The following is a 26,832-nucleotide window of genomic DNA, read 5'->3' as shown; positions in this document are numbered from 1 at the left end:
CTGTCAGATGAATTATTTATTTAGTACAATTATTACGTACGAAATTTAATTACAATCAGCTTTGTACATCAATCGATCTCCAATTTTATTATAACGTTCGTATCTATGTCGCACAGCTTTTGTGATACAAGATCGTGAAAAGAAATCTTGCAGACGGTCGATCACGTTCCGAGATTTCTTCTCTAGGGTGAATAAATCTTCCCGATGGACCACAACGTTGTAAACTCGCTCTCGAAAATATTTTTTTTCTCGTAATCTTTGTGAAGATCGTCCTATTCTAGACCCATAGACGACTCAATGTCGCCCCTTTGAATTGAAATGTGCGAATCGGAATTTAGAGACTCTTCCGTAAACTACACATGTGTTTTTCTTCGCTGGAGAATCGAAGCTTTTTAGTCAATGCCTTAGAATGTTTCTTTAAATATATATTTGTTTTTGCAGTTAAAATGTTGGTATAAAAATACGCTGCAGTAGAAATAACTTTGACTTCTTCTTCCATTTCTGTCTTAATTTTCATTTTATCTTTCAATATATTTGGTGTTGCAAAAAAAGCAATTTGCTTTAAAATGTAATAAGTATAAAAAGCGGGATAAGCTAGGAAAAACAAGTTCCGGTTACTTAATTCACGGCTTTCGGCAAAAATGTAGAAGGTTAGAGTAGGAAAGAGGAAGAAGAGAGTTGATTACCCGGAAATGTGTTCAACAGTATAACGTTAATTCGATCAGAAGGTGCAACCGACAGGGACAACTAGTTTTCCCAGAAAAAAAAGAGGAATGAAACAATGCAGACCCTTGGAACACTAGAAAGAAAACGGGGATTGTATAAGGGCCGTGGGCCGAGCTCAACGTAGGCATCACGTAAGAACCGTGCTCCGTTATGCGCATGCGCGTCCGAAGCAGTTTTCATCTCACATCAGTGGATTGTAGAGGGTCCCGCTGGCTGGTTCACGAGTATTGGTAGAATGTTGAGGGCTAGTGAGAGGATGGTGGGGGGACAGTCAACGGGGCCCGCGCGCATTTTGCTCACACGTCAGTAGGCAGTGGTGGGGAGGCGAGAGAGGCGGGGATGTGGACGGGAGGAAGAAAGAGGGGCTTACGGGCCCTCACTACCGTGAGTTCACTTTATACTTGCGTACTCAGTAGCTCACGAGAGGTCGTGCGGTTGAGTTTTCTCGATTCGCAGTACCCGTTCACGGAGCCGTTTCCAACATAACTGTAAATCCGTCAAGTGAGGGAAGTGATAGGCGCGTATGGACCACGGCGCCGGAGCACGCGGATACCGGTCGGATATCGAGTGTGTTTCGTTCACGAGTGACACTCCAATCACATATCCAGGGGCCGAATCGGTTGGCCCCTGTTTTTTTTTCCGGGATGCCGGCGAACGTCTCGCGTGACCGGTAAATCCAACATTGGGATTTTTGGCGAGAAAAACCTCTCTGCTGGTACAGATTTGCTCGATAATCTCACTCAGAATCCCGAGTTGATCTTCACGCCGATCCTCGTGGACGATCGCTCGTCGGCGTGAGAAAGGACAGGTAATGATGAATCATTGCGATCGAGACCACAACAGGTGGGTTTGATAACGTACCTCGTGATCTTTCGCTCACCGTTGTTCATTGAGGACCCTCGAGTATGACACTGTTGTGTACAAGTCCGTACTGACGCGTTTTGCTTTACTTGAGACGCGTTCTTGCTCGTTGTGCCGCGACTACGATCTTGACTGCACCGCGGAACAAGAGAGCGGGTCGTTTACCACTTCGATGTAGTGGTAGTGTAAAGTGACAACTTAGTGCATCGCTCCCGACGTCAGGTCACGATGCCAAAGATCTTCCTGATCAAGAACCGACTGCATCAGCAGCAGTTGCGGTTATCGGAATTGCAACATCTCGGCAAGAGCCCACCACCCGGTAGCGGCAAGGACAGCCCGCTTGGCAGCTCGGAGCCGCTGAGCCTCATCGTTAACAAGGATCAATGTAAAGTGATTTTTTTTTCGTCTAAAACGGAGCGGAACCAGCATAATTTCGGCGATTTCAGTTTTCATTCAATTCTACTCTTGTGTTACATTAAAGGCATAATTTCCCTTACACTGTGGAAACTCGTCGAAATTATACCGGTTCGAATTGTTTCTTAGGGTTGTCGTATTTCAGATTTTTGATTTATATTTGTTGGAGTTACTCTTTCCAATATTTTAAAATACGTAAAGTTTGTCAGAATTTAGGAAATTTCGGTTATTCCTTTCTTCGAACTTTTTTAACACGTCCGCAGATCTAAAGCTAGAATTCTGTCGGCTTCAAATTTGGACGCTTTCTCTGCGCAGAGATCAATGATTGAAATATCACTGTGTCAGAGCACAATCACATTGAACCAATTAAGTCAACCGGACGAATAATGGAGTGGAATTAATATTATCTGCATTATAATTATCGTTAATCACTGTATTCCGGTTTTGCGTTATGAATTTTTACGTGTGCACGCACGAGAGAGATAAATATCTACGGGGTATTAAATCGCGGCGAAGACTCTCGCGTACCTATACAACGCAATCATTAGGGAATAAATGGAGAATGAATTAAGAAGGCTCGGGACAATTATCTTCATCTTTTCGGTGCTGTGTCGTACGCAGCAATTTGATATGCCGATTATCGGATCGTTATGGAGTCGCGTAAGCCGCTGCCGTGTAAAATTAAGATACCGATCTCGACAGTTTAATCCGTAATACGTGCAGACCGTCGATAACGCGGGACGATCGCAGCACAAGTGCAACTTTGTGGCCCCTTTCTCTCGTCGGATATCCTCTTTACGAGGGTATCTGCCGAGCAAGAAAGCAAATAAAAGCGAGAGAGAGAGAGAGAGAAAAAGGCGTCCTAAAATGTTACACTTCTGCAGGTGCGATCGTATTTTTGGCTACAGGTGCGATTGCAATTCGTATACCTCGGTTTCGGGCGTTATCGCGCGACGCATTTGCGGGGTTTTTTACCTCCGTGAATCGCATTATGTTAATTACTCGCGTGTACGTATCCTCGACTCATTATACGGTCTCCGCGAATTCGACAGCTCGCAATATAGCGATCCTTCTTCTCGATCGTGTCCGAGCAAAAAATGGCCGGACATTATCTCTCCTAATGATTCGCGACACCCTTCTCGGCGGCTGCGCCGCACGCGAGCACATTTTTCTACTCGCGATACTTCCTCAATGGTGATTCATTCGCCACGTTTTCCGTCCTCACATTGACCTGACATTATCAGCGATATGTCGTTAATAATATGAAAGAAAAACGATTTCCCGTCGGTGATCTGCCGTTGAACGTTTAGTAACGGTGACCTTTGGCAGTCGGCGAACTTGTATCCGCGTATCTATGCGCGCCACGTGCAGTTAATTATACGAGTTGCCACTTCGTCCACGAATGCCGCGCGCGGTTGCATAATAACGTTTACGTCGTGCGAACGGTTTCGTCGAAAACAACGGTCATCCTGGCGCGCGTCAGCCGCGCCGATGAGGAACGGTATAGTGAGTGAACGGCCGTAAAGTACAATTGCAATTTACCCGTCGCGGATGTGTATACACGACGATCGCCTATCGACGCAGTTGCACCAAGGTCGCCCGAGCTTGCGGCATAACGGCGGAGAATTTCGAAAAGGGAGCTCACTTGACAATATGTGCAATCGGTTTTAACGAGATTTTTCGCGTCATTACGTCGTTTACCTCCATCGCAACGTCGCCAGATTCATTTATCATTATCGCTAGTCGTTACGCACGTAATGACTTTTTTGTCGTTCTCAATGGCCGTAAAGATAATCCGTGGTTTGACTAATTGCGTGAAAATCGCTTGCTGGTCGTATAATTTAGTTACATAACTCACTGCTGATTTTTCGTGCAGACCTATTCATCCTCGGGCGAGGTCTATTCGGGGTCGGATTTTTACAACGGTACCTATAGTGAATATAGTAGGTGGAGACTGAGTGGTCCTATAAACTGGTTTGGGAAAAGCAACCGGTGCCAGTTTCTTTTCTTTTTTTGTGCGGGCTCGCGCTCGCCCCTCGCTTCCCTCTATTTTTTAATCCTCGTTTTGCCAGGTTCCTGGGTTCGAGACCACGAATGCGCAAAACGGCCGTGTCGATGGCCTGTTACTGGTTCTGTGCGATCCCCGTTGTCGCAGGTGCACGCGTTATTCTTTCTCTCTTTCTCTTTCTCTCGGCCGGTGCTTATCATTAATTATATATGTTAATGAAACATTTATATTATACGGAAGCGATTTCGTTCTTAACTTAGCGTCATTCCAAGCTCCGGCTGCCTTTTAATACTTTGTCACAATCACCACTTATTTTTCTCCTTTGGGACACGTGACCGATGCAGCCGTTCAATTAATGCGACGGCGTCCAATCAAGTGATTCATCGCCCCTCGAATTTAATAGCTCGCGTTATAAATCGACTCATTAGACACACGTCGCTTAGAGCCCTTTCGTCCATGCGGCAAGCATAAGCGCGGCTTGCCCGTCTCGATGATAAATATCGTTATCCTTGACGGGTAGAGAAGAAGATTCATGCGCGTGCATCGTCGGCCGGGAGATCGTCGATACGTTACGTAAACGTCTCCTGGTTCGTATCGTGCGTACGGAGCATTAGCTTTATTTGCATTTTCCGCGTTGCCGATCAAACGGAATCCAGATTGACGCGAGATCGTAATGGTACACCGCGCGCGCCGCTCGTATAACGTTTCCTGGCGATGGACGAGCCCGACACGTGTGTACGTTCCGGCGCGCCGGACCGGAGACTTCGATGCTCGCCTAAGCGATGAGTCGCGGCGTCAGGCGGGGATAAAATGCTTCTCCTTCCGATAATTCTCATTCACTCGAAACGTTCCCGGAGATCACATACGTTAAAGATTCGTGCCTTCCTTTCTGAAAGTTGCACGTACTCGAAGCGACTTAATGCAATTCGTTATCAATTTCGAAGAACTATTTAGCGATATGTTTAGATTATCTTTCGAATTGCATTCCATTTGCGTATAAAGCGGAAATGTGCTCTCTCAGCACATCGCATAAGCTTTCGGCAGATGCTAGATACGAAATGAAATAATTTTTCGGGTATCTTTTAAAATTAAAGTATCCCACCGTTACAACAATTTTCCCGTCTCTCTCTCTCATTCTTTCTCAACGTTGCAAACTTAACATAAGTACAATTGACTTATGTGGCATAACTGTCCTATAATCGCTCGAACTTGGACGTGTCTCTTATGGATTCATGGCCGCAACCTTAAAACGGCAACGTGGCACTCTTATCGTGAATGTTGATGAGTTTCGTAGCTGGTATTTGGCGTGTCTGTTAAGCAACGGAGTGTCTCCCGTTAGAGCTGTAGGAACCTTCGGTTTCGCGCGAAAGTTGCGCAACGCGGCTCGCAGCTCAAGCCTCGCTGTCAGTGATCTCCGCGACGGCCAAGGCGACCGTGCCGGCATTAGAATCTCGTTGTGGCATACGACGCGGCGAGAAATGGTGGGGAATAGATAGAAGGACGCAGACGGACCGAGAGTCACTGACTAGAAATTCAATACGATGTACGGAACTCCTCGCGTTCCCCGGCGATTTTATCGAAAAGCGACTGAATTGACGCGAACCTGCGCTTTTAAATTTGAACTCTTTGCTCTCGCATCATCTCGCTTCCCCAAAAATTCGTCGTATAAATTAAAGAGTGTACCTGCATTTCCGGAACTGTCTATATTTCTATTTAAATATGAAACAAATATTAATAATTTGTTCTATATTAATATATAACGCGCTAGTTTAACTCTTCCATAATTTCTTTATGTTTGAAAAAGAGAAAGAGGTGATAACTGGAAATCCATTCCGCAGTCTCGCGCGCCTCGATTCTTCATCTTACGTGGCAAACACACTGTATGCATGCATGTTAATTACATGCGATCAATTTTTTCTACTTTTAATTTATTTAACAAACACTCGACAATTAAGATAAACTGGAAGGCACAGCCGGATTTCTGAGAACTGCTTACATTTCCCGATCGCGCGAGTCTGTAAACATTTTATAATTCTTACGACCGGATACGCGACCCGTGCATTTTTCATTTTCTAAACGACGTACTACTTTCAGCGGGCGTCACGCAACTCTTTCACGGATTATTTATCCGCGCTTGTACGATCCTCGCTAACCGCTAGAATTTTAGAATGCGCCGTTTCGAGCCGGTCATTCTTCGATCGCAACGTCGTTCGGTATAGAGTCTGTGGCGACGCGGTGCGTTTTATGCAATTGCGGTGCGACGCACGCTCATTCCACTTAGGCGATGGCCGCGCCAAAAGAGGATCGCGCGCTGTCGCCGGCACGTGTGGAATGTGTTAAATTCGACGCGACGAAGGGAGCTTCGAACAGAGCCGACGCGATAAGTCGCGTAAAACTGCACGTTGTTAACAGCAGTACGACCAACCGCTATACCGAACATGTTCGTTACTATTGTTTAAAAAAGAATTTGTTCATTAAAGTCACGATACATCTTTTAAAATTTACCCTGAAAATTACGTAATCCCTTTGTCATGAAATTAACTACACCCATGCCGCGTTCTGAAAAAAAATTTTTTTCTTTGTGAATTAATTAAACAAAATTAATTTCTGACTTTCATAAAAATGTCACGATTAGGAAATAGTAATGTTTCTTTCGAAATCGAAATTTAATTTGTCCAAGGTATCCTGTTGTTATATATACATCATTTTAAACTCCCAGGAATTCTAATAATCCTTGTCCCAAAAGTCACATATCAAAGTCAATACTTTCCAAATGGTTCGAATTTGTTACGCAATGACGTTCAAGTAAAAGTACATTAAAAGTCTTTTAGCCTTGGCATTTTGGTAGGATCTAGGCGTTAATTAGGTAGTGGATGCGCGAAAATGGCGCGAGCTGTAGCAGCGATTTCACTGACGTTTCGCGTACGCGAGAAACAAAGGAAATATTCCCCCTGAAAGAGACGCCGTTAATGCATCGTACATACGTATGTACCGCGCGCTGTAGATAAATACTGTTACATCCAGTGCACATACGAGCTTTAACTGTCGTTGACACGCAGGTAATCGCGCTCAGTGACGCGCACCTGTTGCAAAGGCTAGTACACCAGGATGTGCAGTCATTGCGACGAATTACAATGCATCGCCCGTAAGCCTCGCGATGCGTGCATGCATGTCTAATCGTACGCGCTCGCGCGCCTGTGTGCGTGCGCTCGCGCGCGCGTGTGCGTGTCCGTTTCGCATAGGGGTACGGGTCTTCGCGGTACCGTGACGTACGTTGAAAAAGGAGGCGTGAAATTAAATATCCGACAAATTTCATACGTTCCTTTTCACGTACAGTTACCAAACATTAGGTACGCCGCAGCAACGTAACTAATTTATTCCGATTTGGGCACTGGACTTCATTAGCCTGCGGAGGAACGCGATTGGTGTACATCCTTCTTTTTTACATTTAATCTACGTACATGATGATTTAAAAGACTGCTTCTCGCAACTGTCGCTTGTACTCTCAGAAGATGAAGTCATCCGAATTTGCCTGCCCCCGCATGTGATATCATTTTGCAAACGCGGACGTCTGTCTTAGACGGGCGGAAATTTTGCAAAAGATTTAAATCGTTCCCGCACGTAAATGTGAATACGTCCCTGAGCCTAAATCTTGCGGAACACCCCGTAGACACGTACGCCGAGGTCCACAGATTGAAACTACACCGGACTTCTCGCCGCGCGCGGGGGGAACAGGTTCGACTCGTCGTTGAAAGCGCTGCGAGCAGGTACACTGCGGTACCTGCCATCGTCATCGATGTTAGTTTGTACGCACACATACGTAACACACCCCGTATACAGAGGACGATGAGTGTGCGGCGGCGGCGACGGCGGCCGCAGCAGCAACTAATGGCGCAAGAGGGCCGTGACCGAAATTCTTTCCGAGCAAGGGGGCCAAGTGCAGAAGAAAAGAACGTTCAGCGTGATAAATCTCGCTCTACACCAAGCGCTAGCGAATCGGCGCGATCGTTTCGCGACGGTGAATTATCGCGAGCGCGGCTATTATTACGGATAATAACGTCCAACGCTACTCTCATCGAACATTGTGCAAACATGTCACATTGTAATCTCGAAGTCACCAAGCGTGGGCAGAACCATGAGGGCGCGAAAGTTTCTTCTCTCTCGGAGACGAAAGAGTTCAAAAACTTGCCAGTAAGAGATTTGTGTTGAAGTCGAATGCGAAACTTCAGCGTGCCGCTGCAAGATCTTGGATATATTTTTATTTACTTGTCTAGGAACTTTTTAATTCCTTCTTGGAAGAACTTTAGTTTCTTAACTACATTTAACACGATTGCTTGATGGGAAAAAACGACAAACTTCTCGCATCAGCCTGATAAATTATAATTTTGACTTTTGCTCCTGCATAATTGCACGAGCTATTATTTCCAAATGGTGGCGTAGTTTGTGGTCGAGCGCTCTGACAGCGGCTCAGAATGACACCGCTCAGTCGCGACGATTTTGCCACGGTCTCTGATCTCGTCGGTTTAGAAAAAAAATGCTGATCGAAATACCACAAATGAGACTGCCAAGGTGGTTTTACCGCTGCCATGTTTCCTCTTATTCTAATCAGAAGAGAATGAAGTTACTGGCGGTATTGCCTTAGAAATTAATATCCGACTTGGAACGAAACCGATCGCGAAGACGATTAATACGATGCTCGACTCGATCACTTTCTCGGTTTGACAAATATGAACCGATAAATATAACGCTCGTAAATGAATTGCCGTGAAATTTTCACATTTCTACTCGGAAGAGACATAATCGATTTATAATCCCTGAGATAATTGGACGCTCATTATGTAATGCGAACGTAAAACCGGCGTTATACAACCGATGTTGAATTATGCGAATAGCTGCGTATCCACTTGAAATCGCAAGATAATGATGACATTGATGACGCGTGTACAGTAATAGTGTCCCATGGTACATTGATCGTCGCGTTTTTTCAGCGCTCCAGCAAAATGGTTATCGGTGAGATTTCTCTGGGGCCGCCAGACAATTCGAACAATTTCATTGTGTAAGGATAATTGCGCCACGAACAAAAGTTTCTGATGGATGCGACTTTTAATTTCGTCGGCATCATAACTACATCGTAATAATGATTCCCAGTGTCTCGAAATACACTATAAAAAAAAAACAGGATTTAATTCCAACTACCGTGTTATACGGGGTACCAAATTATCTTCTGGCAATCGTGAAAATTGGAAACGAGAACAATAGCGCGAGCATTCTCCATACAGATTTTCTCGATCGTCGCAAAGCGCCTTGGGGCGCAACGTGGTCGTAAATTTATCAGGCAGCCCCGATTCACTTGGTCACGTTTCATCGTGGTGCATCGGTGTCGCGTTACCGACATTTAAACGAACAGAAATACCGGCACTTTCCTTCAAATGGCAATCCCTAAGAGCCCAGCATCGTGTCTCGGCTTGTGCGATCTCGGCATTACGACGACACGCTCGACCGACCGCGTCGGAGTGCACCGGTCTTCCCCCACTGATCTCCTCCACCTCTTACCTCCCCCTGGCCCTCCGGCGCAAAACGCAGCGACCGGCGATTTTTTCGTTCACGACTTTTCACCGAGTGCCAAGGTCGAGCGAGAAACGCCGTCGTCGTCATCGTTGTCGTCGGCTAACGCCTGAATCTTCCGCTCGGCCGTAGAAAGGACTCTCCGAAGCGTGGCGTTACCAAGCTAGATATGTGTTGCGTGCACACGCGTGCATGTGCACGTGTGCGTTTCGTAGCTTCTAGGAAGCGCAGAACTCGTATACGTGATGCATTACTCGCGATTCGATGCATTCGTTCCGCCAGCACGATCGAGCAGGCTGGAACCACGAAGGTGTATACGCGCGATCGCGCGTGCGATCGGCGCGAGCGATTCATTTGCGATTATCGAGATCGATAAAAGCGGGGCGCGTGTAATTCGGAAACAACAAACTGCAGGCAGTGATGCAAGTTTCAATTGGCTGCCACACAGCCACAGCGGCGGTGGGGATGTAGTGAGCATGGTTTCCCTACTTCTTCTCGGCGTTCGTTGCGACCACCAAGCTGGGAGCCACCACATCCCCACCACCTGTGGCTGTGGCTATGTGACAGCGAGCTGAACCTTGCATCGCTGACTGCAAGCCGGAAAATTTGCTCCAAAATTGAGTCCGCGAAGCGCTAAGAGAAATTTCTCAGTTGGAGATGGCATAAATTAAACTTTAAAGCCCGGTTTCACTAAACGTCGCTTAACTTCAATCTTAGTTTAATTCAAGATTGTCTCTTTCTAAAGTAACAATTGGAAAGAGACAAAGAACGAATTGATCTAAGCTTAAACAACGCCGGTGAAGCCAGGCCTAAAGCCCGTATCGCACTACGTATTGTGGATCGCGCATCGCGATTCAACCAATCGGATACGAGGCTGTCTCGTCTGATTGGCTGAAATGCGATCCGCGACCCTCGATGTCCGATTCGCGATCTGCAATACGTAGTGCACTGCACACTGTGCAGTCAATGCTGCACGAAGAACATCCTTGTGTAATCGTTAATCTGAACACGGTCAACATCAAGATTCGATGGAGATGCGGGAAATATCACTTTGAAATAGTGCTGGTCTATTTATAAAATAATTTATTCCTTACTACGCATTCTAACAGTAAAATATAAATATAACACTTAAACAGCATTTTATTGTCTTAAATAGTCGGATTGTTGCTTCTTTAGATTACACACCGAGTTACGCTGCAAGAAAAGTATGTAAGAGAATCACACATTTATCATGTATATCGTGCATGCATCTCGAATATAAATCATGTGACTTTTACGCTTGTTCACGCAATTTTACGTACTTTCTTTGTAACGTGGGAAAAATATGAGAATGGCGTAAAAAAGATATATAAAATTACGCGAACGGTAAGCGCAAAAATCACACGAAAATGTATACAATTACATCACGAATCGTGCGACTTTTACACTTGTTAACATAAATTTGCGTATTTTTTTTTTACCCAAATACTCCAAAGGAGTACTCGCGGGACCTTCAAAGGCCTTTCTACGCGAGCAACATCTCTCGGAAGTTTACGTACGTTAATCCCTAACGATTACGGCATTTGTAATTGCTGCGGAAACGCGAGTCGCGCTCGATACGTCGACACCTTACTTGCTATTTCCGCGGAGGAGTCGCCATTTCGCCGGCGTGGTTTTTGCCGCGCGAAACGCAATGCGGAACGCAGATTGCTCCGAATATGGAAGCGCGAGGATTTCGCGCAGGGTGGAGGAAAACATGTATACGCGCGCGTGTACGCGCGCACCGCACGTGCCCATTACGTAAAGCGACCAAGTGGCCGCGTATACGGTGTCACCTTGCTGTCCGCGCGCGGCGACGACGACGACGACGACGATTCGACCCACGCACAGTACCGCTACGCAAACGCTACGCAGATACCGCGCGTGGAGGCTCGCGCGAGACCGTGCATACGGGATGCCGCACTTTCTCGCGATCGCGAACGCATCGGCTCGGATTCCGGGGCGATCTTTCCGTCGCGTCCTTGTCCGGAATCTCCTTGCGCTTAAAAGTGCCGATTCGACATGGTTAATCCGCGATGACGCGATGATATCGACGATCAGATTCACGAGGAGAGAGAGAGGGAGGAAGGGAGTAAAAGGAGATCGCGAAGAGACTCGGAGGAATTTTTGAAGAAACATTTCATAGCACGCGAACGTACAAACATGAGCGAACGTAGCGTTCCTTCTGCGAGCTTATCAGGAAAAAGGAAAATAAATGGAGACGTTGAAGAGGAACGAGAGGTCTCGAGATCGAAGCGCGAGATTCGAGAAAACCTGCCATGCATAAAGCAGCCTGGGTCGCGACCGGGTTCAGGCGGAGATCCTGTTGGGAGTTCTCTCGCCGCGGCGCGGACGATGCACCGTCAGCATCGTCAGGCCTTACGCCTTCGTTGCCGTTGTAATATCTGTTCGATCGAACGAAACGGCGCGGCTTAGCCGACCTACTTACGGCCGACCGCTCCCTGCTCTCGAGTCCTTTTTTCAGGTTTTTCCTTTCCTTTCCTTTCGGCTAATCGCGCCACGGCAACGCGCGCCTTCGCCATTTACGCCGTGTTTATCGCGCTTATCTGCATACAGACCAGAAACAATGTGTCGGATGATGAAGTAATCGACGCGTTGCATTATATATACATATATACATATATACATCTCGTGCGGAATTTACGGGTCGCCGTAAACGTCATAAGGCGGGGTGTTTTATCGCCGGTCTTGAGAAACCGCCGGTTGATGGCTGAAGACTCGAACTCGTATTCCACACCCCGCGTTCGACGTCGAAGATATACACCGCCACCATAGATACTCTGAACGTTGACAATGTCAAGTGCGATTCTCGTGTTTGTAAGCGCGAGTGAAATCGGATTGGACGAGATGTGACTTTTTTCAGTTGTAACTCATTGACGACTACTTTCTTCGCGTGGACAGTGGTTGAAGACCGATTTCGCGACGACAGGCGGAGTCCGGGAATACAGAAGCTAAACGCGGCCCCGGGATAGATTCGACAAGCGCCTCAGTTGCCGTAATGGCAACGACCTCGAGGCCTCGTGTACATCAGGAAGTGTACTCCGCTCGTTCCAGCACGCGCTCCCTGGGTTTCGCATTGGGAATTGTGAGGATTCAGTCGTTGCGTCCGAGCCCGGGCATCGATCTTCTCCGCTCGATCGCTCTCGTGGCACTCGGTTCCGCGAGCGAGCGCATTCGTCTCAACACCCTTTCGATCTGGCCGGCAACTATAACGTCGTCTATCTGAGGGAACCGAGTCGACGCGTTTGAAACAAGTACAATACATTTTGCGCCTGCCGTGCGTCCACATCTTCTCGTGTTTAATCGAATATTTTAATACTTTCGCGTCAAAAAGGTTGTTGATTGATAGGATTGAGGAAAATAATAATTTAAGAAAAATAATAAAGCCACTTATAATTTTCTTGCCGATTTTCCTGGATGCAATCAAGAAACATGAATTTATCGTTAATTAAAATCGACTCGGATTGTAGACCGCGTCTCAGGTCCCGATTTACCGGAATTTTCTCGCCATCCGATCCTCTTGGCCGATTACTCCTCCTCGTCTTCTTCGCTCCGTGAGCAAGCCCGTTCCTCTCGATTCCGACTCGATGTACCGGTTCTCATTTCATTTTCTTTCTCTTTCTCCCTGCCTGAAGGGGAAAGAGAAGCGAAAGGAAAAATGTGAAAGAGGGAGACGGAGAGATAGCGTGGAACAAACGGGGAACAGGCGGAGGAAACCGGACGGGGAGCCAGGCACGACGAAGAATCGAGAGAGGGAGAGAAAGAGAAGGACAGCCGAAGATAGGCAGAGGCGTACATCGGTACCCCGGTCACGACGATTGCGCTGCAGGTATTTATAGCGCGGCCGAACCTGTTAGGGGGATTTGGTCAGAGGAACTCACGCACGCATGCACGCACGCATGCACGCATGCATGCATGTATGTATGCACGCGGCGCGGTTCTCTCCACCGAAGGTTGCCCGACAAACGGAACCGCCATTTTGGTGCCTCACCGTCGCGGCCGCTGCTGTGGCTGTTACCTTCGGGGGTTCGAACAGTGACGCAAGAGATTGCGCAAAAGATGTCGTTAGGCGCCTCGTCTAACTCGTAATTTCGAGGTCGGGATCGCCGCCGGATGATTTCGAGCTCAGGGACGAGTCTTGCGAGAAGATCGAGAAAAGACCGTCCTCCTCGAGGTCGCCGCGGGCGTGGGGATTTAAATTTCACGCTCGGCCTACTCCGATCATTCGGAATTTCGACGGGGTGCTTCGAGGTCCTAGCGGCCCCGTGTACAATCGTATTATGCGTTATACACAGAAAAAAAGTGTTGGATCAACTCTTATATACTCAAATTAACGCATTCAATTATTTTACGCAACAACCTATAATCTTCTTAAAAGCATTTGACAATCTTACGTTCCAACAATACTGCAGTCTTATTTAAATACTATAATTGTCACTTCAAGAATACGCATAATATGATATCTTCGAAGACGAAGAGTCTTTTGTTCCTTCAATATATTTCCCACAATGACCTCAAAGTAAAACGCCACGTCCTCGAGCAGATAGTTTCCTGGTTATTCGCTCCAACGGTATGATTATACAGTGTCCTCGTGTTCGTCGAAAAGCACTCGGCAAGTCTCGAAAGTCGAGAGACTATGCGCATTGCACATATAACAGATCACCTTTATGATCGCGATCAATCGTAATGCCGCTGGTGCACTGCGCTGCGATAAAAAAAAAACAATTACCAAAAATTGCGGTTATTAAGCACCAATCGATATTGCCGATGATAAATCCGGGGACTTTCCTTATCTTCCAATTAGTTCTGTATTGGGAACAGTTTCGTTGATGTAAAACCATTCATCATGGCGCAAAACCCTTTAATTTCGATATCACGACTGAAGATGACCGAGGATATCGAGCGGCCCTCGATGCCTGTTCGCTCCGAAAGGAATATCAATGGGGGGGGGGGGGAGACGATTGGTACCGCAATTGCTTGTCACATTCGCTAATTAAAGACAGTTACTCGCCGGTGTAGTCCGAGAAATGCTCGAGGAGAAAAGCGGGATATCACGTACGCTCGCGAAGGACGAATGTACGACGAAGAGGCCGTAGTCGCCATACGGTACCTGCGAATCTTCAAGGTTGCTCGTAAATTCTGGCACGGTGAGCAGCGGGCCAACCGCCAGCCGATGGTTATGACCGTCATCGTCGTCGCCGCCGTCGTCGTTGTCCCGTCCGTGCATTACGTATGCCGAGTCCCGATCGGCTCGCATACGTATTCAATTCATGTCTCTTCTTGCGTCGCACGTCGCCGTTCGTGTACGAATCGCAAATCCGTGTCGCGCGCTAAGTGCTAAGTCGTGCGAACCTTGAAGCAGGAAGTTTTGTACAAATTCCAACAATCCTCCCATGCTTATTGTTCGCCGCACTGAAGAAAATTGTAGAACGCCAGCAGAAGCAAGGTTGACACAGAGCAAAGTTCGCATTTCTGCAAAAATGCCCTCCTGCCTTGCCAATTGCCATTGCGGTCTTTGCTTTCTTCACGATTCTTCAATTAGATTATAATAAATATGATTTACTTCATATTGACCAAAGACGTTAATCAATACGAGTTTAGTTAGTGCAAATTCACGCCAAGCTCATAAATATGTTGCCTCCAGATGCCAGCAATAATTAGTTCATTCGCTAATATATGCTCGTCTGATGTACCGAAGACTTTCTTGTCGATTGGACAATTAATTATACAATAGCTTTAGATACTTAACTGTCGTAATAGTATATTTTATTAATGAAGAAGGAATCGGAAGTAAAAACCCTCAACAATCTATTTAATCGAATTAAATAATAGCATACGAAAAGATTTGTTTTGTCGTACAAGAAAAAACCTTCCTACAAGCTTTTTTTCGTTAACTCAACGTAGCCTCAATTGTATAGAAATTTAGCCAAATAATTCGCCAGCACAATACTAATGAAACTTGAATGGAAAAAGTAATTTGTATTATTTTTTACAATAGATCGTGACAAGACTGATGAAGACCGTGCAACAACCCCGGAATCCTTTCGCAGCAGCAGTCCAGCTCCGTCGCCCTCGCCACCGCACCCGGCGAGCAATGCGGCTAATCCGCCGCCAAGAAGATTCATTTCCAGCATCCTCGGTGGTGTTGTACCGTATGGCAGCAAACACCACGTACCCACTCGGGCAGAGCGAAAGGAGTACAGCAGCCCACCTATAGCCTCGGATGACCCACCACAATTTCTGTCCAAGGCAGAGAAAATTGCACTCCCGAGGCCGCAGACACCGCCGAAAACACCTCGTGTCGAGCCACCTACAAGAGTTTCAGTCATACAGAGGGTGCCGACTCAAAGCAATTCAAGAAAGGAAGAAAATAAAATCGAAATCGAAAGAATTGGTCCGATACAAACACCCGAGCCAGAACAGGTAAGGAAAGTGAAGTGAAAAATGATCTTTGAATTACGGGAGGATTTTCAGTGAATAGAGTGCATCGCTTTAAAACGCACGTGTGTTTATGTATCTGTTAGTTAGTAAAATAAGCCAACTCGCGTTTAGTTGAATGGCAAAGGCAATAATTTTGCACATGGCATCCAGCGTGTATTAAAGCGTTTCGCACACCTTACTTTTTTTTTTATTAAAAACTTACGAATCTGAATATTAAAAATATACTGAAGACATTTAAGTACGTCCGAGGGAGCAGAGAAGTCTGTTATTAGGCTGATTCAGTCATGCTTCGTTAATTTCGACAGGATTTCGTTAACCTCCTCGCAATGCTTCATACATTATGTATAGCGACAAAGTAGATAAAGAAGGGTGAGTGCAAAATTTTGCACGGTATTATGCGTAACGTTTACTTAACATGCGGTCTACCGAGCAGTTTCTTGGCGATTTTGCACGCTGTCGTTTTTCATATCAAAGTACGAAAGCTTGTAGAGCCTATGAAAATGTGTACAGTAATTCGTAGTAATTTTGCATGCAACTGTGTGTGACTTCTTGCGAAGAGAATGAAATAAAAGAATGTAAAACTCTATCCGTTAGGAACAGATTCGATTTTATATCGAAAGTTAAGAACGGAATTTCAATGCGAGGTTTCGGTTTGAAAAATGCCTATCTAGAAAACTTAATATTAATATTAAAAGTAAGGAAAAGAGAGAAAATTTTGATAATATACGTGAAGAATAATAGAAAACAAATGATAGCAAGAAGCAAGAGAGAGACATAAACGATCATTACGCGCAAAGAGACTTCAATACCAAGAAGAGAAGAAATGAACGAAAGAAACGGATGGAAAAGCGAGAAGGTAGAAAAATCGAAAGATGTGCGGAGAAGAGTCTGGATTCGTAAATGTAAGATTATGCTAGTGAGTGAGCGAGCGAGAGGAGAGAGAGTCGGGGGAGAGGAGAGGTGGCAAAAAGTAGGAAAAAGAAAATGGAGAGAAAAATGTGGTGATCATTTGGACGTTTTCGTAACGATTAAAGAAAAAGAAAATAGAAAATTAAGATAATAATACGGCATATTCAGATTATATCTAAAGATAGAAAATGAAGCTATCGGGCATTAATATTAACAACAATTTCAGGAGCAGCCTATAGATTATGCGGTACCGAAACGCAAGAAGGAGGATGAGGAGAAGTGTCGCGAAGGCGCGATGGCGTCGCGCAGCTCCAGCACCTCGATCTCCAAGTCTCTGCTAGCCGTTAAACTCTCCGGGTCTCAGATAGTGCAAGCGGCCGCGGGACATGGTAGATCCTCGAATTCGGGTGGTTCTTCCGGCGGTGGTGGCGGTGCCGGCAATTCCTCACCCTCGTCGAACGGCGGCGGCGGCGGCGGCGGCGCTATGATCGGTGGGGGATGCGGTAACGGGGCAATGATTGGTAGCGGTGGTAGTGGTGGCGGTGGTGCTTTAGGCGGGGGTGCCGGGGCAGGCGGTATGCCTCCCGGCGGAAACGGGGGCCGCGGTAACTACGGACCGAGTTCGCCACCGACAGGATCCTTGCCGCCGTTCTATGAATCCCTGAAGGGTGGCAACAATCTCGCCAACTTCGCCAACCAGTACAACAGCTCTCAAGGTACACGAGCCTACGCTTTTTTTTTTCATTTTTACTCGTCTCTCTCGTGTCAGAAAGACATGAAATTTCTGGCTCTTGGCTTGATAATTCGTTGAAATTTTTAATGATACACGATTCATTAGAAATATATTTAGAATTCATTACTAGATTGATTCTAACATAATTTCTGACCCTTGTAGACGTAACGTTTTAATTACATTTTATAATTAAATGGTATTAATTGATTAACTAGTTATTAATTATTATAACTAGTTATTGATTAACTAATAATTAAAGTAACAAAAGATAGAAGCGTTATTTTTAGTTATTTGTTTTGTTAATTTGATTGTTAGTGCGCTAAATCAGTTAGATTGTAGAGTAAAATTTCTCGTTTATTACAATACTAGACAACACAAGCACGCGCTTCGCACGCGCCATTTGCTCTCTCTAAAAACAGACAACAAAGTAGGACGTTTCGAAGTGAGATATCGTTTACATTCTTTATTTCCAAATGGATGATTGTGTCGATGGTGATCAATTCTGATCTAGAGTGTTCAGTGTACAGTACAGGAAATCTTATCCTTTATTAATGTGTTACGAAATTGTAATTACACGTCCCACGTTTGGACGTGTCGTGCTTCAGATTATTTCATACATTCTTTTTTGTTGGTACTACCTTTTCGTCTTGTGCCTATATGTATGGTACTGTATTTTATATTATCTGTCTAACATTTTACATCGCATTTTTAAATATTGTTGTGACACCCGTCTTCGGAAGTCACGGTCTCTACGATGCAAACATTGTTACAGAACTGCGTATTACAAGGTATCATTTTTTGGAAAAAAAAATGCTATTTCTATTCCAAGATATTTTTTCAACTGTAAGACATTATTCTATAGTGTGTACAATCAATTCACTTTAAATAATCAAATTACCACGATACTCATTCTTGGAAATTTGAATCATATAATGCACAAAGTGTCATGGGATATGTTGTCACGTAAGTTTATTAATTCTTTCGTGATTACTGATATGCATAAAACTATACTTACATATTTTTTTAAAGATCGTGATTTAGCATGCATTTTTATCACTAAAAGACATATCAAAAAAGAATTAAAAATAATTCGATCACGAAAGAGTCCAATTAAAAATAAAAAATTTTCAAGACAATCCTTAATCGTCCGTGTTATTGTTTCAGGGAATGCGTATCTTACGCCGTTGACAGCCGTCGGGATAGAATGCGACACCGGTCAACAGGACAACTCTCAGCACACACAGTACAATGCGCAGGAGGGCAAGCAATACTCTCTCCTTCAGAATGTCTGCGCGTCCTATGGTCTGACATTCAAGGAGGAGGAAGAGGAGCTGGCAAACTACAAAATTCAGAATGATTTGCTGTCCGGCCAGTACGGCACCTACGATGCCGATACGAGCATGATGGTGGACATGGTGACTGGTGCCATGGTGGTAGATCCGCTACAGTTCACCGCGGCAACCTTGACCTTCAACTCACCGTCCGATCATACGGCGCTCCTCGAGACTCTCAACGATGCCGCGGATCTCCTGTTGCCCAGGCTGCAGACTGAGGACGGCGGCAGCGATCTCCTGGAGGAATCGCTGCACTCGCCTGCCTCGACTGGCAGCAGCGGGATCGGTCAGGATTCTGGTCAGATGACCACTCCCGTCGAGCCTAGCGTCGATCCTTTCCCCGAGCATAGCATGGCCTTGACCAGGGGCTTTGACACGAGGTGAGCTCAACTATCGTGAGAAACACTCGCGCGATTAACTAACGCTCCATACACTCGCCGTTTGCTTTCATCGTAATCGTGGTCGAGTTTGAAAGTTGATCGTGTAATACCGATCGTGAATTTCAATCGCGCGATAGAATTACGTGTTAATGATGGATCGCGTGGCCTTTTTCTAGACACTATACGACTTCGCAACACTTCAACGCGTCCAAGCTCGCAGGGTTGAGCTACGCGGCTGGTGAGACGAGCTATCAATCACTTCAAAAGGAACGTCCAGAGCTCGGGTTGCATGTCAATCAGAATCACCAGCATCAGCAGGAGCAGCAGCTTCAAATTCAGGTACAGCTACAGCAGCAGAAGCAACAGACTACATCGCCGCACCAGCAGCAGCAGCAGCAGCAGCAACAACAACAGCAACAACATCAAAGTCTTCTGAGTCCCGGATTAAATTTCAACAATGGTAAATTATCACGAATTATTGCTCTTTTATTTTTTCGTAATTATTACTGAGCTAACATTGGAATTTTTACACAAATATGTTTGCACGTATGCAATACCTAGTTTTAAATTTGTCAATTAATAAATTTTTAATATTAAGTTTTGTAGTTATATTAAAGTATTTGAAATAGTAATTAAAGTAGTTAAAAAAGTTGTATAAAATATGATATAATTTTTCGCTAACAAAAGATTTTTAAATCATTGATCTAGGACTAAGGATTAATAGCGTTTTAACGGTTCGGTTTCTTAATCTCGAAGGTTTAGAGATAGACTCCGGCAGCAGCGTAGGTGGAAGCTTACCCAGCCCTGGCACTGCAAGCTGTTCTCTGGACGGCGCCTCGACCGGCACCTCGCCATCATGCGGACTGGGAGATCACGCGCATAGTCCAGTTGTGTCACCTACTACAGTCGCAGCCCAAGCCGCTGGATCCGTAAGCGAACCGCCGCTCTCACAACGGGTTGGTGTATTACAACAAAGGGTAAGGGACCCAAATTGATCCAGGCAAAAGCATATTTTTTCGCAATATTATTGCCCGAGTGCAGAATCGAGTTGACGACACTTCCGGCTGTCGTTTACGTTACGATCCATGGGTTCCTCGAAGTCTTCGATTTGATCGAATTGTCCGAGCACGCTCGTAGATCGGTTTCAATCGTGAGGTCGGTATATGTGAAAATTGATAAGGAGTGGATCGTAAATTCCCACTCTCACGCGTACTATGCAATGCTCAATCAATTTGAGTGCTTCATCCGATGTCATCTACTCGTTACGAAAAGTAGTACAGCGAGAGTTAACGTGTCTTCTCATCGGTTCGTAGCTGGGTTTACCGAGCGATTGTCAGCTAGAATTTGTTAATGGTGGTCATGGCATAAAGAATCCTTTAGCCATCGAGGGTCAGAGGCAGCCGACAACTACTCGAGATGAAGAAAGAACTAATCGCACTCCGCCTGGCAAGGTAACGATGCTTTGCGAAGGATTGCGTTAGGCCTGCGCAATTGTCATTATTAAAGATACAGCTGTGACATAACAAATCCATCATATCGAATCGCTAAATCGATGTCGCGAGATTGCAAGAGGTCGTTATAGCGTAGTTAATCTTCGATCCTTTGCTCAATAGGACGACGATCCCAGTCGCTTCACCTGCCGCGTGTGCAGCAAGAACTTCAGCCTTCAGCGGCTTCTCAATCGTCACATGAAGTGTCACAGTGATGTGAAACGTTACTTGTGTACATTCTGCGGGAAGGGCTTCAACGATACATTCGATCTCAAGAGGCATACGCGGACGCACACAGGAGTACGACCCTACAAGTGCTTCCTCTGCGAGAAGAGTTTCACGCAACGGTGCTCGCTGGAAAGTCACGGCCAGAAGGTTCACGGAGTTCAGCATCAGTACGCGTATAAGGAGCGACGTGCTAAGGTAAATTATTTATAGAAAGCGATGTCTTGAAGAAGAAAAAGCGCGAATTTTCTTCTCTTACTTTTTTTTTATTTAACTGTACAAAATTGATACACCGAAGCAGTACTTTGCTTAAGTATTTTTCTAAGATTACTCCTTTTTTCATTTTATTTTATACATTTATGTGGATATACATATTTTATCTACACGCGGTATATCTGTTCGATAGATGTACGTCTGCGAGGAATGCGGACATACGACGCACGAGCCGGAGGTGCATTATCTTCACCTGAAGGAACAGCATCCTTACAGTCCGGCATTACTGAAGTTCTACGACAAACGGCATTTTAAATTCACCAATAGTAACTTCGCCAATATGTTGCTCCAGGTGGGCACAGACTCAGCGTAGATACTATATTAAATGTTGAGACTCGTGTTAGGTAGAAGATAGCGCGTTGATTAATCAACGGGCTGATATAGGGAGGCTCCGATACTCGAACAAACTAAACAAAACACAGTACGGTATACAAGAGCACGAAATTGTTCTTGTTGATGTAACTCTTCAGGGTGGCCTGTTACAACGGGAATCGCGGAATACGGACAGCTGCGGCCTCGCGAAACAACGAGAGATGGCCTCGAAGAGCAGCGACGCGGCGCATCAACAGACCACGACCAGCTTCTAAATCTGTCGAGAGCGAGAGTCCGAGTGAGAAAAAGGGAAATAGAAAGAGAGAAAGAAGAAGAGATTGATGACGCGTGCGTTCTTCAATCGGGAGTGACGTTTCGCGCGTAAAGTACCTGCAAGTGGCTCCCATCGCGGTGACACTGGAATAAACATCCAAGTTCGACGACAGGATCCAATTGGGGGATCGTGTGGGATCTGACAGAACAATTGGTTCCTGCCGCCTTAAATTCACGAGTAGAGGATGCGGAAGATGAGAAGAGAAAGAGGCGAAAGAAGAATAAGAGTAAGGAAAGATCTTCGCGCGTAGCTACGATGATCGCAATATTTCTCTTATAGGTTCTTGTCGATAAGTGGGGACGAAATATGATTAAGTTTGCGCGTTATTGTTTTCTTCTTTTGATTCAGATAAAGAAAGACACTATCGTTTTATGAAGAAAAAAGATAGATGTTTGAAGAGAAGTTCGTAGCGTTAGTTTGCAGCATTTGAAATGCTGCTTTATTAATGAAACTTTATTAATAATACGCTTCACAGTTTTGATGGCAGCGCGTCGTCCAACGATCGTTCTGTCAGATGAAGAAATTTTAACTTACGCGTTGCGACGCTATAAAATCTCGCTTCTACCCATTCTATTCGGAGACAGTGTCTCAAATTTCTTTCTTAAGTATTCTTAGGGCGTTTCTTCTTGTAGTTGCATTTTTAGCTAAGTAACAGATTTAATTTAAAGAAATCTTAGAACTGATATAATGGTTTTACAGGAGGATGCATGGGACACAGACGCACATATGCGTATGCAGACACACACATATACATACTCTATTACACACAATCTCAAATGTAGATCTTAGGTGATAAATATTAATATCGTGGACCAGAGGCGCGCGCGACATCGAGCAGACCCAAAGACTCGGATAGAACGTTTCAGGAATGCCGATCGTCCTCGGCGAGTGTGCCGAGGCGGGAAAGAGTGCGATCACACGGAAGACTTTTTTTTTCTCAGAGATGTACGGCGAGTTACGTTGCTTTTCGATTCGATGGGCGAAATGGGGTTCTTGACGTCGCGATCGCCAGGGGGTTCCTTCGATCGCGGCCTTCGTCCTGAAGCCACCATTGTCCTCGATCGATCAGGGCACCGGAATCGAAGGGATTCCGCGTCGCTCGAACGGGGCGAGATCACGTCGACGAAGTGACTCTGCGCCGTACCATCGTAGAAATAGAGCTCAGCGCTACCGACGTCATAGTAGAATAATCGTTGAGGGATAATTGAAACAAACGCTCTTCCGTGCCGTTAATTTAATCGATTTTATTTAATTTTATTATTGAGATTCAATAATAAAATTTCAATTTATTATTGATTTTAAAATTAATTTTCGATCTCGAGCGAGATGTTCCAAGTTGATATTTATTACAACAAATTGATACGCTAGTATTATTTTAGATAAAACTTCTTAGTTTTTATTATCCTCACTTTTTATTATTTTTCTAAACGGCGGTAGTATCTATATATATATATATATACACACACACACATATATATACATACATACATATATAGAGTACTCGTGTAAGTTCCCAACCGAAGTGCACTTTGGGTAATCTGTGATATGATAAAAGTAACAAGAGAATCCACTCGCTCCTCCACGCACTGGATTTCGCTTTTCCGCTCTCTTACGCTTGTGGTTTTCTTCTTCTTCTTCTTATTTTTTCAGGGTCAGGTAGAAGGGTAGGTAAGGGTAGAAGGAGAGCACGCATCGTATACACATCTCACACATGTTATATCCACACACACACACACACACACACACACACACAAAACGGGATTTCGTGCAATTCTAAGGTGGCAGTACTTGATTCGGGCAAACGATGTATTCCGCTCGATTCCTTTCGCTGCGGATTTGCCCATCGCGAGGATATAACACGGCTCGCGAGTTTTAAAACTTCGGGTGCTCAAAGACGGCGAGCGGCGCGAGCTAATCTCGCGGGACCAGAAGATTAACCCTTTGAAATGCGATTTGGTGGTCGCGACGCACAACTCTTTTATCCTTTTTTTTACGTAACATTTTTTATCCGCCTGCCGGCTTCCATCTCTGCGTCACGTTCGTTGGCATGACAATTGAGAAATTGTATCTTTAAACGATAAGGCTATCTACGTCTCCATTACTTCAGAGTTTACTCTTGTATTTATTTGTACTATAGGTCACATATTTTATTATAGAGTAACTGATGTATATATGTATATAGGCTTTTGTTTACTCTGGCATGTGGTTCGAAATGCGCTTGTCAAAGGGTTAAAAAGGGCCGCGTCGGCGAACACTAAAGCACAGTCCTTCAATTTGCGGGCGAAACGCGAGAAGGTAGAAAGCGCTTTATAAATGCCCCGTGTGTCACTTATTTTTAGAACTGAATTTTTAGGAAATTAACAAAAATAATATATATTATTTGTGGCTACGTAGTCTGCAAATGTCTATTTTCTAAGGAATCTGATGCAAGTTACACAAGTGATAAACAAAGAAAATTTCTTCTCTTTTTTTTTTTATTAATAGTTTAGTTTGAAACTGAAGGCGCACGAGACACCTTCTCTTCTGGCAATGCAGTTTTTGGTAACTCCCTCATAGTAATTTCACACGAAGTCAATGTTTCTGATGAATAATAATATTTTTACTTTACCGTGTTTCTTAGGCTATCGATAGCCTTAAGTAGAAACTATTGAAAAATGTGCTCACTGTACATGATAAAAAATTGCAATTATTAGGCTACCAAGATTCCGACTGAAAAGAGCACCTTTTCTATAATCACTTAATTAAGTAACGTTAAAATTTTATTGTATATTTATGAGTGCAGGGAAATTTATTTATGTTTGTAAGATAAAATTAGATCCGTCATCCTTGGCTCGTACGAAACCGCGCCCGCCCGACGCGCTGAGGAGGTTTGGTAATCTCAATCGAATGATGTAAATAGGACTCTAGGCAAAGATTATTGATATATTTAATTCTCACATTATATTCATGTATTCGTTCTCAAGCCCGCGGTTGCCTCGGCGCGGATGTTGGTGTCCCGCCGTGAGACGCTCATCCCTGTTGTAAATAGTCTTCATTCCGGCGGCGGAAACGGGTACCGGTTAGTCCGCGATTATTAGTATCTTGCTTACGACAGTAAAGTACGTGACAACGTACTTGTACAGCGAACGCGCGAGGATTGGAAAGAGATAAGGATCAGCACGGGTTTCCTGTACTTACATCTTGGAGCAAAGTACTCGAAGATAATAGTACTTGTCACGCACTGTCGATCACAAGTTAAATACGTTGCGTATTATCAGTTTTATTATTATTATTATTAACATTATATTTTTAAACGATAACGCTATCTACGTTTTCATTACTATTTAATTTACGCTCAGTATTGTCGCAAGTAATAGCACTTAGCTATACAGTAAATTCATCTATTTGACCATCAACATAATTATTATCACCCTTTACTCCGTTGTTACTTCGATATTTGCAAATGCTAATTTTCTGCGGCGTTCAATTTTTCATCCCTAGTTAATAATCTGTCATTATTATTATAATATTTTTATTATATCATTATTATATTATCATTACATGCGCTAAATAATAAATTTAATTATTGATTTTAAAATTAATATTATAGATAGTTCTACATATATGCAGGATATACCTACAACCCGATGCAGAGTGCTTCTTAATTATATACGAATACTTCAATCTAGAGTCGAAGGTAAGAGAGAAATAATAATATATGAGCATAGATGATTTAGGCTGTATCTTCAGAGTTGTATTAAACTAGAGAAAATAAGATTATTGTTACATATTCCAAAGTGTCATTCGAAATAACGTATTACGATTGTAATTTATATCAATGTTTTAATTACATTATTTTATTTCGAATTGCATTTTGAAATATATCTATATTTGCTGATTGAAGCATTGACATATAATTAAGAATCGGTCTGTAATATTTATCAGATTGTCCGGTTCCAGAAGCGATCTTATTGCAGAACACACGAAAGACGAAGATTATGAGTGGGAAACAGTTGGCATAGTGTAGTAATTTGCACGATCTGTTAGGATAAAAGCATTTCATCTAACAGTTGATATTTTTATAATTATGCTAATTTGCAGATGAATACACATATTTTCTTAAATCTGTCGAAAATCTTAAATCAGAATATAAACGAAATAATCTTAAGCTATAGAATGCAAAGAACATCTCTATGCAGCAGAATAAAATACTTTTTCCTCCTGGATTGAGCAAACTTTACACTGTACGGCAAGCTATTAATGTGCGATTGCAAACGCGAGTGTGTAATGGTATGCGTGGATATTATTGTTCGTATGAGAGTGTGCGTGCGGATCTGTACGGCGTGTACCACAGCCTTTAGCTATACTTTCGGCATTTTATAGACAAATACTGGAGCTTTTCGAGGAGACTGTAGAAAGTGTAGCTAAAATGGACGGATTTGACGTTCAATGTGCTGTGTCGTGTCGTTGGCTATTTTGTAAATTCTATTAGAGCGCGACTGCGTTATCCGGACATTGGTGTCTACTTATTAGAGATCGTTATTAATTGTAGCTAACGGTAAAACGTGGTTACGCGCTCTTATATGTTTGCAAGAGACAATAAAAATTAATATTATGTATGCACTCCACGCACACACACACATAAATACCTGTTCGATATTTGCGCGTTTCAACAATCATACCTCGCGTTTAATATGTAAATATCTTAACATTACATGCCGAACGGGTTTCCTAAAATTTTCTTCTTTCACTGTTCCGCGGCTTTATTATAAACAACAAATTTTACGTTTCTTAAAAGTGAAGTTCTTT

At 44.1% G+C, this 26,832-nt stretch overlaps 1 protein-coding gene across 2 annotated transcripts; it reads left to right on the top strand.

The window, feature by feature from the left end:
- The first annotated feature begins 1,144 nt into the window (after positions 1-1,144).
- On the top strand, positions 1,145-26,646 carry LOC105569585 (protein ovo). 2 transcript variants are annotated; one of them, XM_012026167.1, is made up of 10 exons: positions 1,145-1,972; positions 15,612-16,036; positions 17,190-17,679; positions 18,861-19,410; positions 19,587-19,870; positions 20,167-20,339; positions 20,724-20,861; positions 21,024-21,323; positions 21,532-21,690; positions 21,869-26,646. In XM_012026167.1, exons 1-10 carry the CDS (start codon positions 1,816-1,818, stop codon positions 21,983-21,985), a joined length of 2,793 nt encoding a protein of 930 aa, XP_011881557.1. In that variant the 5' UTR covers positions 1,145-1,815; the 3' UTR covers positions 21,986-26,646. The 2 variants fall into 2 exon arrangements, with proteins under 2 accessions (XP_011881557.1, XP_011881556.1); XM_012026166.1 differs by having other exon boundaries at positions 20,167-20,366.
- Positions 26,647-26,832: the final 186 nt, after the last annotated feature.

The sequence above is a fragment of the Vollenhovia emeryi genome, unplaced genomic scaffold, assembly GCF_000949405.1.
Source record: "Vollenhovia emeryi isolate VEMERY1.0 unplaced genomic scaffold, V.emery_V1.0 DF939123.1, whole genome shotgun sequence".
Classification (NCBI taxonomy): Eukaryota; Metazoa; Arthropoda; class Insecta; order Hymenoptera; family Formicidae; genus Vollenhovia; species Vollenhovia emeryi.
The sequence above is the reverse complement of the archived record's forward strand: the minus strand, read 5'-3'. Positions and strand labels throughout refer to the sequence as shown.